At 32.6% G+C, this 12329-nt stretch overlaps 1 protein-coding gene across 1 annotated transcript in view; it reads left to right on the top strand.

Moving 5' to 3' along the window:
* LOC108755586 (acetylcholine receptor subunit alpha-like) overlaps positions 1 to 8022 on the top strand; it is a 307465-nt gene extending 299443 nt beyond the window's left edge. The window contains exons 11-12 of the mRNA XM_018498684.1: positions 2686 to 2929; positions 6358 to 8022. Coding sequence (XP_018354186.1) covers positions 2686 to 2929; positions 6358 to 6549 — 436 coding nt within the window. The 3' untranslated portion in view covers positions 6550 to 8022. The remainder of the gene's footprint in view (positions 1 to 2685; positions 2930 to 6357) is intronic.
* Positions 8023 to 12329: the final 4307 nt, after the last annotated feature.

Below are 12329 nucleotides of genomic sequence, written 5' to 3'. Positions count from 1 at the left end.
TATACAGGGTGGGCCATCTATTGGTACGTTTTTAAAAATGCGATCAAATGAGCATACATTGATATTTTTTATTAATTTTTTTTTTGTTGTGAAGCTAAAAGTATCCGCGTCAAGAATGAAAAACGATTTCGTTCATGTGGCTCCCTCTACTGGCCTTACAGTATGCCATTCGGTTTGGTGTTGCCATACGACGAAATTCAAAAACGTACCAATAGATGGCCCACCCTTTATTATGAAATGAAAAGACGAAGCAGAGAGAAAGGAAGACTGCATGAAGTAAAAATAGTGGGAATAAAATTGGGAAGGTAGAAGCAAGAGGAAAAACAAGGAATAGGAAATGAATTAAAAGGGGGAGAGTGATTTTATAATTTGGTGATAAGGTTCAGGTAGCAATTCAGTTTCAACCTGTCTATTTAAACCTTGCTTTTGCATTTTAATGTGAACCATTTCTGATATTAATCTTTTATTATATGATGGTTCATTATCTAAATTAGGTTCCTTAATTCTCATTCACATCATCATGTGTGTCATAAAAGAGGCATTATCATCAGCATGGTGGATAAGATTATTCTACTATCCCATTCTCATTTCCACCGAAAAAATTTTATCAATGCTGTTAACATTTTCTTAAGCAATGGCTATCCACTCCAGTTTATTTTTTCTACCATACAAAAAAGAATAAAATATCATATTAACAATACGAATATAATACATAAAAAAAATCATGGACATACTAAAGAAAAATTCTTTATCATTCCTTATGTAAAATCAATATCTGAAAGTTTCTTATCGATAGTAATGAAATTCAAATTGTAAGCCTTTACCATTTCAAATACTCTTAAAAGTTTCATAAAAAAAGGAAAGGATCAACTCGAATTATTATCTAATCAGAATATGGTTCATAAAATATCATGTGAGAATTGTGAGGTTAATTACATGGGCCAAACAAAAAGGAAATTAAAAACAAAATTGCATGAACACATTTCAAATATCAACAAAATATCAACTACAGGAAGAGATTGATTTCGGAGATGATATTCATCAGGAGACAGACGCACGGACTCAACTTGCAGACGGATATGGAGGGGCTTCCCAAGGCCTACCCTCCTGATTATAGACAAGCTATAAAGACTTGTGTTGTTGTCACGTCTAGTCAGTCAGTGTCGTTGGTACGCAGTAATGAGTCTTTCTGGCATGATTTTTTATTACTTTCCAACTTTCATTTTCATGGAATTGATTAACGTTCCAATGCAAAATTTTTTATTTGTAAGCTTCAATAATACTAGCTAAAACTAAAAGTGACTCACTGTGTCTGACAATGACTGGCCAAAAAAAATATCGAAAACTGGTTTTTGAATTGATCGTTTTTGAATAATTCATAGTAATATTTGCGATATAGTTTGTGATTTGTGATCAAGGTGAGCGTTCTTATTTTCGGGATAATTATTTATAATCTTAAGGTTTTTGTTGATAACGTTTTTGTTGAATGAATTTTTCACATTCCCTATTTCGATATTTCGATTATTTCCTTTTTCTTCGTTCATTTCTCTTTTTTCTTTTTCTTTCACTCTTTTTGGGTTTAATTCTGACATTTAAATTCCCGAAGTAGAGGAGCTCATGATAAGATAATTTTTATTCACAGTTTATGTAAGTTTGTATTGTCTCTAAGGAGGACTCAAAAGTAAGCCGAAACATGTAAGCGCGTTTTAGTGAATAACGAAGTTTTACACTTCATAGATATATTATTTGCACGACGTCTTTTGCGCTTGACTCCTATCCATATCCTTTCCAGTTCTTTCGTTTTAAAACTTTTTCGCATTTTACCTATTTGTATATGTATTGTTTGGCGATACAAAACTGATTATATTAATTGACACCATTGTAACAAACAATATGACTTAGATTAAGGTATAATTATTTTAATTTTTATTTCATCTTAATTTGTGTATTTGGTAATTTGATTGAGATCGTCTTACATTAATATATATTGTTATTGTCTTTTGTATATTAGCATTGGTTATAATTTAATTGCGATTTTGTTATAACTGTATACATAGTCTACTTCTTTCTGTGATTTTATATATTTTCTCAATTATATTATTTTAAATTGTGTATTTTTTGTAATTCGATTCCGACCATTTTAAAAGGATATACTTTACTTTATATATCAGTAACTGTTTTAATTGCGACTTTTTTATGATTATATACTGAATTTTATTAAGTTATATTGTGTTCCATTAACAGATCTCTTGATTATAATCTGCAATTTCATCAAATGACTATAAAGTATGACTCAATTACATACCAACTGTGGCGACAGATATTTATAAGGGTCACCATCTAAGAGATAACAAATCATGTTAATTCCTTTTTTTTTGTAATTATATGCCGTTAAATGATCATTTGTTCAAAATTAAGTTTATTTTTGTTTGTACATTAAAAATGACACGATCGTTGTCGAAATATATATTTGTTATTTGAACATTAAATGTTATTGTTTGGCTCGTAGCCCTTCTTTTTTATTTGTTTTGATTTATTTTTTTAGCCGTATTTATTACTTATAATTATAAATTTAAGCTTGAATAAAATATTCTCTTTTTTATAATAATAGTGATAAAAATATCGTTCACGATACTAAAAGTAACGAGCAAGGAACACAACTAACAATGTCTCCGATTATTTCAGCCTTACAGACGATGCGAGATTTGGAGGCAGCTGCTTGATTCATGGTCCTCCGTTACCACCGTTACCGTTACACACCGAGTGCGAAGATCTCTCTGGAGACGCAGGCATAGAGGAAGTCAAGAGTCCCCCGCTGCGCAGCCCACCCGTCTTCTCGCACTCCCGTTGTCCACCGGAAGTACACAGATCCTGCATCTGCGTGCGCTTCATTGCGGAGCATACCAAAATGCTGGAAGACTCGACTAAGGTATAAAATCTATTGAAATAAATAGAGAAACATAACTTTTAATAAAAATTTTATTTGATCGGTTATCGCTTTTCTTTTATACATAATAAGAAAGACCGGGCTCTACAAAAATTTAGTACTTTTAAATATAAGATCTTTTTATTTCATTTTTTTATATAGAAAATTGCGTATTAAAGAATTACGTATATTTAAAAATACAAATAAAAATATATTTTATATATTAAATATATTTAATAAATATATATTAATTAATTTTTAAGGAAAAAATAAAAATATATTTTTTAAGGAATCATCCAAGATGCTTCATATTCAAGGCAATATGGATTACACATTAAAAGTTTAGGCATATAAGTTTAAGAAATAACAGTAATAAAAGTTGAAAAGAAATTTTAAGTAACTTACACAGTCTCAGCATAGTCATTAATATGATAAAACATAATATATTATAACTATTAACTATAATTATTAATTAATAGAATAAAAAATCCATAAATAAGTCTATTATTAATCAATAAATAGATAGAAAACTTATGAAGGTAAAATAAAATTAAATAATGTTTACGCTTATAAACTGCCATTCTAGCGTAGGTATAGGTTAGTTCGTTTTCTCATGTGCATTTAGAGTGTGATCGATGGTGCCCTGAACACTTTTAGAGCGGTATAGTCAGATCTTATATTTATGACTGTCTTAAGTACAATCTCAAGATGCAATGAACCAATCAGACAGCCGATCTGGCATCTTAAGGCATTACTTAAGAAGGTCTTATAATAAGGATAGACTATGAATACCGCCCTTATATAAAAAATATGATAAAGTATATATTGTATATTACATATCCAAAAAAATGAGTGATAGTCGTGACAGATGATTATTTGCAATAAGATGAGAAAGTATGCATAGAAACTTATACCTGACCTTTAATACGTGTATCTTTTACCACAAAGACAATATTAAAGCATTTTAAATGGTTACATAATTATTTTTGCATCACAAAAATCTTAATGAAGCGTTCTGAGACAACGGAGTTTAATTATTGCCATTCAGATACGAAAAATGAGCAACAAAATAACAATTGTATAATACCAGTTATATTAATCTAAATATTAAACAGTCAATCTATGATATGACCAACATCATTTTTACACACGCGGATAAAGGCAACGTCACGGTCGCTTTGGACAAAGACGCGTACTTGAACAAAATGACCACTTTATTAAGTGACGTAGACACATATTCTCTGATCAATAAAGATCCTACTAAGAAACTCACGACGGCTTTAAGGTCTATGCTCACCAGATGGAAAACAAAAAATTATATTAGCGAAACTAAGTACAGAACGTTATATTGTAGTGATGGATCACTTCCGACAGTCTATGGATTGCCGAAGATTCATAAACCTGGTTGTCCTCTAAAGGTCATCGTCTCTTCGATAGGTAATCCGCTGTATCCATTGGCTACATATTTGCATAACATACTATTCAAATCCATTCCCAAAGCGAACAGTTACATTAAAAATAGTTTTGAACTAGTCGAAAAATTAAAAAGGTTACACATTACAGACGAATACAAATTAATTTCATTGGATGTTAAATCTTTGTTCACGAATGTTCCAATGGAGATAGCTGTCGACTGTGTTAATGAACAGTGGGGTTTCATTTCCAGGGATTGCCCTCTTCCGAGAGAGGAGTTTTTGGGAGCAATAAAGTTCATTCTCGATTTCACATTTTTTTCATTTAACAATGTAATTTATAAGCAAAACTTTGGCACTCCCATGGGCTATCTTTTATCACCTGTAATAGCGGCCTTGGGATGAGGAGACAGTGTCCTTGATGTCATTGGACTTAGATGCAACATTTTATTTCAGATGGATGACATTTGTACTGCGGTTGTTTTCTCGAAAATTGACTTGGTATTAGAACAATTTAACTCATTCCATCCGCGTTTACAATTTACTTCAGAATTGGGGGGAGACGAAATTAATTTTCTGGATGTTACTATATCTATTAATGGTAACAGGTTTGATTTTGAGTGGTACGTAAGCCGACCTTTTCAGGGAGGTCTTTGAATTTCAATTCTAACCATCCCATGGCACAAAAGAGAGGGACGATTCTTTCACTGATTGACAGAGTATTTTTATTATCAGACTTTAGGTTTCATACACAGAATTTGACGTTTATTATCAACATTTTATTAGACAATGACTATCCACTGACCTTCATTGTTGACACAGTCAATCAACGTATAATATAAAAAATTTAATTAGAAATAGACACATAACACATAGAATTTGGCTGACAATGTCGGGACGAATGAATCTATTTCTTGGCTTACGGTACCATTCATCCTTTTCCACACGGAAAAGTTCAAACGTTTCAATAAAAACGACATCATATCTTTCCGTAGTTCCAATAAATTGAAAAAATACATCAAAGTAGAGAAAGATATTTGTCCACATACATCGAGGAACAACGTGGTCTACAAGATTTCATGTAATAATTGTGACGCGTCATACGTGAGACAGACGAGTAGAAAATTAAAGACTAGGATTGCTGAACATCGCAATCACATTAGATACAACACTTCTGGCCGTTCTGTCATAACTGAGCGTAGGAAACGGCTTGATCACGAATTTAAATGGGATGAGTAATTTTAGACGAAGAGCCTTGCTATCGGAGACGTTTGGTTTCAGAGATGCTTAATATCAGAAAGCAGAAGAATGGTCTCAATTTACAAACTGACACCGATGGCCTCCACAAGGCTTATATTCCCATCATAAATAAAGTTTGACTTTCTGATACTAACAGTCCGTCCTTTATGATGCCCCGGTTTTCCCCCGCGCGCGCGCGCGCGTGATGTCTTGCTCCTCTTGTTTCTTCGACATATTAATAGCTTAAAAATACTTCAACGTTCATGTAAGTTGTAAATTTTATTTCTATTGTAACTGAAAATAATGATTTGATAAATTGCTGCACAGTGTTGCTGCACCGGAAAATGCAATGACACCGTTGATACATCATTACCCCCAGCTGGTTCAATTCTAATTGTCATTAGCATCTTTAATAATTTATAATTTGATTTACACAATTAGCACTGATAAGAATCCGAAATCGTTTGCGATTGTGACAATTTATGAATAAATCAAATTTCATACTAACATCCTATGTTGGCTCTTATTGCATTAATTTATTGTATCTTAATTTTTATTTTATATGTATTTCATTTACGTATCCATTTCCACGCCCGATTCTTTTTTTTTTTGTTTTTTTTTTTGTTATCTTCGATTTTTTTGTGTTCTTTTTATTAATATTATTTTAATTTTTAAGGAGTTATTACTTTGTAAATATCTAGATTATGTATAAAACTTGAAACTATCTTCGCCACTATCGAAAATATTCCCATAAATCAATCAAATCATTCCTCTGCGCAGGTAAAAGAGGATTGGAAATATGTGGCGATGGTGCTAGATCGCCTGTTCCTCTGGATCTTCACTTTGGCGGTTTTGGTGGGTACTGCAGGCATCATTCTACAAGCACCGACTCTTTATGACGATCGAGTACCCATTGACAAGAAATTTAGCGAATTCGCTACCACAACGGTGGTGAAGTGTCCGCCCCAGTAGTCCACGCCTGAGCCCTGCACCGTAGAGAAAACCTAAGGATCAAAAGCCCGGACCTGGCCTTAGGAGTATTCACAATCTCATCTCCTTATCCTTAATGACGAAATTACGGTAAAAGGGCTCCGATTTTGTAAAGAGTGACCGAAAATATACGATCGACGATTTCAAAGATGACGAGTGGGACGTTAAGCTCCTTTTAGAGAAGGATAAAAACTAGAAGAATAAAACGTATTGTTTGTCTAGAGAAAGAGAGAGAGAGAGAGAGAGAGAGAGAGAGAGAGAGAGAGAGAGAGTATCGATAGAAGGGTGAGAATTGTCTCGAAAAAGAAAACGATGTATGTCGTTATGAAATTCTGAAACGAGAGAACTGGGGGCGACGTCGCGTCGTCGCTTGAACTAATTGCACTCGGTATCTCCTAAACAGGAACACATCATTCGCGTGATGGGCGTGAGATTCGCAAGGAGATTTACGTACCTACATAGTCTGCTCAAGTAAATTGTAATACGAAGCTGCCACTATTTAATCGGGTAACACATCAGGCTGACGGACGTTACGATGTAACACTGTATAGTATAATTTTAATGTTCCAGAAATAGGGACTAAACGCGATGATCGAGCCTTCGATCTCCGCCTGTCGTTCGTCTAAACGCACGCGAACGGGCATTAAATTATCATTTGAATAAAATTTGGAATAATAAATCTCGACATGAATTAAAGCTAACGCGAAGTTAATTAATGTCATATTTTAGCCTACGTTGTAGATTTATAATCTAGAACGAGGCAGCCAATACAAAGATAGCTTTGATTGTTGATGACGTCGCGGTTGTATTGCTGCAGCATCTTCTGCATGGTTTACAATGAAGACTCAACACCGTAACAAGCGTGCAAAGATTTTTCTTTTTTAAATGATTTTTTATTAAATGCGATGTATCAATAACTCTATAGCTTGTCGCTGCGTGTGCAATTTACTGAAGCTTGAAGCTTGCAAGCTTCTGCATTACAATAAAATACAAATAAGAAGCTGCAGTACATCATTACAATACAATTGACAACAATCCATACGCAAACAATACTTCGTTCGGACGACAAAAGTCGTGTTTCGCGAGCGTTTTGTCCTTTACGCGGGCTGGGAATCGCTCGCACTTACGCGAATTAATTAGGTAATCGGCGCGTAGCTAGCTCGTCGTACACAGACCTTAGGGTGTATCCTTACTCGAAGTGTATAACCAGTTAATAATTTTAGAAACATAACCATTTATACGAGCATAATATATACATATATATATTTAAAAGCAACGGACGATGGCGCGTCGGTAGCGCGAAATACTATTCGACTGCATCTGCTACTATCCTAAACATTTAATCAACTTCCTTTGTTTTTGCTAATCTCTTATTATTATTAATGACTATACTTCTATAATTACAATCTTTTTGTAACTTTGCATCTATTATTAATTCTGTCATTCAACGCTTCTTGATCCTTTTCCTTTTTCCAATAAGCGATGTAAATATCTTTATTCGTACGTAACATTATTTCTTGTTCTCTTCGCTGTTCTCTTTATAAAGAAGAGAATGCATATCTTGCGTCGCCGACGCATCTCGCGTTACCTCGTCTCAATAAGAATATATTGTACTTTGTAACGAAAAATGAAACACATGAGAGTATGATAAAGAATAACCGATAGTACGGTAAGAACAAGTAAAGCATACGAATTCTAAAGCTGATAGTTGTAGGGAATTGAACAACCATTGACGCCGTTGTTCAATACCGTAGTTTGTGGTTGTTGTCACTGTGAGTCGTCATTTATTATTTTCGCCCTTTTTCGTTTTCTTTTATAGGCAAAGCGTCACGTACGATATTTGTCATTGTGGTTAAACGATCGTCTGTCGCGAATCGTCCGTGCGTATAAGCACAAAGATGGTGCTGGATAACTGATGAAACGTGAGTTTAATCGTAAATCAACAATGTTTTGATCTATAATTACGACTCACGTTTCATGATTCATTTACAGTCATTTTTGTGCTGAGGCCGTTATTCGCAAGGAATGTTAATCAACGTCGGAGACGCATCGACATACTCAATTCTCCGACGTTTTTAGGACTTTTACAGTGAACTCGATTGAACGCACTAGTTCATATTAAAGCCATTGTACACTGATCTCAGTGAGAAATGACAATGGAATCGACATCAAATCGATGTCAATTCGACGTCGAAATCATCAAATTCACGAAATCATGATACGGCATCGATTCTATTGTCATTTCTGACTAAGATGTAATCTATGTAAAAGTAAAAAAAGATGCAAATCTTTTAAATTATAAAATACAGATTTTACTTAACAGTTAATAAAATGTATTGAAGATTTCATGGTTTAATCCGTTTTTATGTTTACATTAAACCCGTATTTTTAAGTCAATTTGTATATGGCTTTAATGTGCATCAGTGCACATTGAGTGTATCTAATCGAATTCACTTTAGTCATAACTAATGAATAATAATTTTCGTACATTCTAGATATAATATTGTAGTACGTTGGACTGTAAATATATACATATTATTACGGTGAGGGAAAAAATAAAAATTCCCCATTACTACTGCCATTAAAATGCAACGCCCGTACTTTAAGAGCGTTTTTACGCCATCACTCGAATGACCATTGATCGTTCTTCGTAAAGAACAATTTCCGGCATACGATTTTTCTTTCGTTCACCAATTGATCGAGAAGAGATCGGGTCAACGAGAAAGTAGAACTTCATGACAGTAACTTCTTCTCGAAACTCGGACGAATTTTTCTCCCTGACTGATTACATTGCAGCGATCGATTCCGATCGATCTATGCCGGATATTGTACAATAGTATATGCTATTCGATTGAAACTCGTCCAGTGAACGCCGAAGCGTTAAGGAAATAAAGAGGCGTGCACTTAGTATCGTAGACTCAAGAAATTATTCTCCTAGCGAGAGAAAAACGAAACAAATCTACTCCGCACTAGATTGTTAGGAAAACAACGCACACATTTTCTATGATAGAGCTATGTATTTACTTGTTATAAATGATGATACAATCGTTAATATTCGCGTCGACGACGATTGTAGCAAATATGGCATTTAATCCCTAATTAATACGGTGAGACAATATGTTAGAGTCCCTAATTTCAACTTTAGCTTTTGATGAATTATTAAAGAAAATAAGAAAATCAATTTTAATTAACTCCTTGTTTTATCACACAATTTAATTGTTATATAAATACTATATTTAATCATCGGTTGTGTTCCGAGTTATCATCATTTGTCCTCGTTGTTCACCAAATAATAAAGAAAGATAAAACGATACATCGCGCTTCATGCGTATTTCGGAACGCACCCATCACATATTTATTGCAACAGCGATAAAACAATAATGCCGCTTGGAATTAATTTAATTAAATAATAACGGTATCTAAATTTAACAAGTAATTAAATATTAATATAAGAATTAAGAATATGAAGACAATTCCATTTTTCTATCAGAATATAAAATATTGAAAAATTTTAAAAAACAAAAAGTTTTAGGAGAAAAAATTCCGACAGAAATAAATTCGCTATTAAGATACTTACAAGTTGAATAATTTACAATAAATATAATGATTCTTCTTTTTCAAGTACCATACGTTGTCACCAGCGTATAGGCGTTTCCTCTCATAAACCTGTGGGCGCACACTGATCGTACACAAGGTATATGGGAGACCTACAGTTTAAACGTCGATTCCGAACGATAATTTTTGAAGAGAAGTTTTCTGGGCAAATATATTATTCGATGGTTTATTTGCCTTCCAAAAGGAGCTATAAGCGAAAATTTTTCGTTCTGCCGGGCATCGAACCCGGGATCTTTGGTATAGCAGACCAGTATGTTGCTTCCCGATGTCTGCTACACCACGCTTGCATTCAATGTAATGATTACATTTAATAAATTGGAAAGAGATTTTAATTTTATAGATTAAAAATACATATTAGTTATTTTTAATAGCTACCAACTTTCAATAATTAATTTAGAAATTAATTTTCCATAATTTTTTATTGTCACCAACATTAATGAAAAGCAAGAAGTTGTACTTACACTAAGACAACCTCCTGCAAACATACATCGCCAACTGCGAAAATCACGTCGATGTGATAGAAATATTCAATCGATAGAATAATCTTAGATTACGCGAGTCAAGATCGAATGAGAGAAAAATAGAACGAATGAAGTATGTGCATTTATAAATAATAAACTATTTAACTGGATAATAAATTATTTAACAAAATTAAGATATAAATACTGTGTAAATATTGAACGTAGCGGTAAATAACATCTATAAATGATTGGGCCTTTTTTACGATTTTCAAATAAAATTGATACTTTTCCGAAAAATAGCATGCGGCTTTTTAATACTCGTCATATTCGTAATACATTATTATGTATATTATATATCTTGCAATTTTTTAAATAATTTTAATATTTGTTATTCAAATATAATACGAGTATATTCAATTCTCATTTAATTGAAGCGATAGAAACATTTCCACCAGAAAATGACTAATGAATTTAAAAAAATAATTCATGACATGTTAGCATTCGCTAATCGTTTTTAATACTAAAGTACGTTTGATTAAATTCTATTTATTGACTGTTCTCTAAGCAAGCTATTATTACTTACTAAACTTAAATAATGAATTCACACAATCTTCATTCTTTTTTTGTTATAAAAAATAAAATTTTCACTGTATAAAAATAACTTTGAGCAATAGGAAATTACCCATTTGCAAAATCCACTTTATCAAGATAATTACTGAAACGTTAAATCAGCGAAAGACTCATAAGTTGAAAATATATCTTTTTATTTGTCACAATTTTTGTCACATATGAAATTCTGTGTAATCAATGCAATGTTAATCTTTCGTCACGACATAATAATTATGTCGTGATACGTTTTGCCTTACTGCATTACTTACATTTATATTAAATTTACAAGCGATATATTACTTAACAAGTTATTGCATGATTTTTTTCGGTAATCCATTTTCCAACAGCAATTCGCAATTAGTGCTCAGTACAGAATTATTGAAAATTAAAGCGCTATTAATTAACGTTTGGTATCATGATAAAAAGAACGTCAAGCGTACAAAGGATTGAACAGAATTGCATTAAATGCACTGAGCGAAACTCGCCGTATTCGGGTGAAAGAAAAATAAAGAGAAAAAAAGCGCTCAACACAAAAACCATGCATAACCAAATATAACGAATCTTTTTGACGTACGTTTGAAACGAATGCGAAATTAAAAACCACAGAATTCGATAAAACTACATTTGTTTGTTTGCTTGAAATCTTGCACAAAACGTTAACAATTTTACTTTATTGTGCTGGTGTGTACATATACGATCGTTTTAAAATGTCGACAACGCGCTCACACGCAATACTGATAATAATACGTCTGATAAAATTGAGTGAATTGTATGAAGACAATAAACGATCGATATACTTTTTCCATGCAATTAATTGAAGGGGTTATTTACGAAATAAGACGTATCCTTCAAAGCGAGGCTTTCGGAAGCAAAAGAAAATATTTCTTTGTATTGACATTAAATAATAAATTGTCATTAAATAAATTATTATTAATAATTACCTTAAGAAAACTATAGCACTTCGATTTCTTCGAAATCTTCTTTGTAAGATACATAATGTATCTTTAATAAATTGTAATTATTGATGTAGTAAAATTGTGAAAAAAATATTTATGTGTAATATTTATGTGCAATTTA

This window comes from Trachymyrmex septentrionalis, unplaced genomic scaffold (assembly GCF_001594115.1).
Source record: "Trachymyrmex septentrionalis isolate Tsep2-gDNA-1 unplaced genomic scaffold, Tsep1.0 scaffold89, whole genome shotgun sequence".
NCBI classification, from domain to species: domain Eukaryota; kingdom Metazoa; phylum Arthropoda; class Insecta; order Hymenoptera; family Formicidae; genus Trachymyrmex; species Trachymyrmex septentrionalis.
The sequence above is the reverse complement of the archived record's forward strand: the minus strand, read 5'-3'. Positions and strand labels throughout refer to the sequence as shown.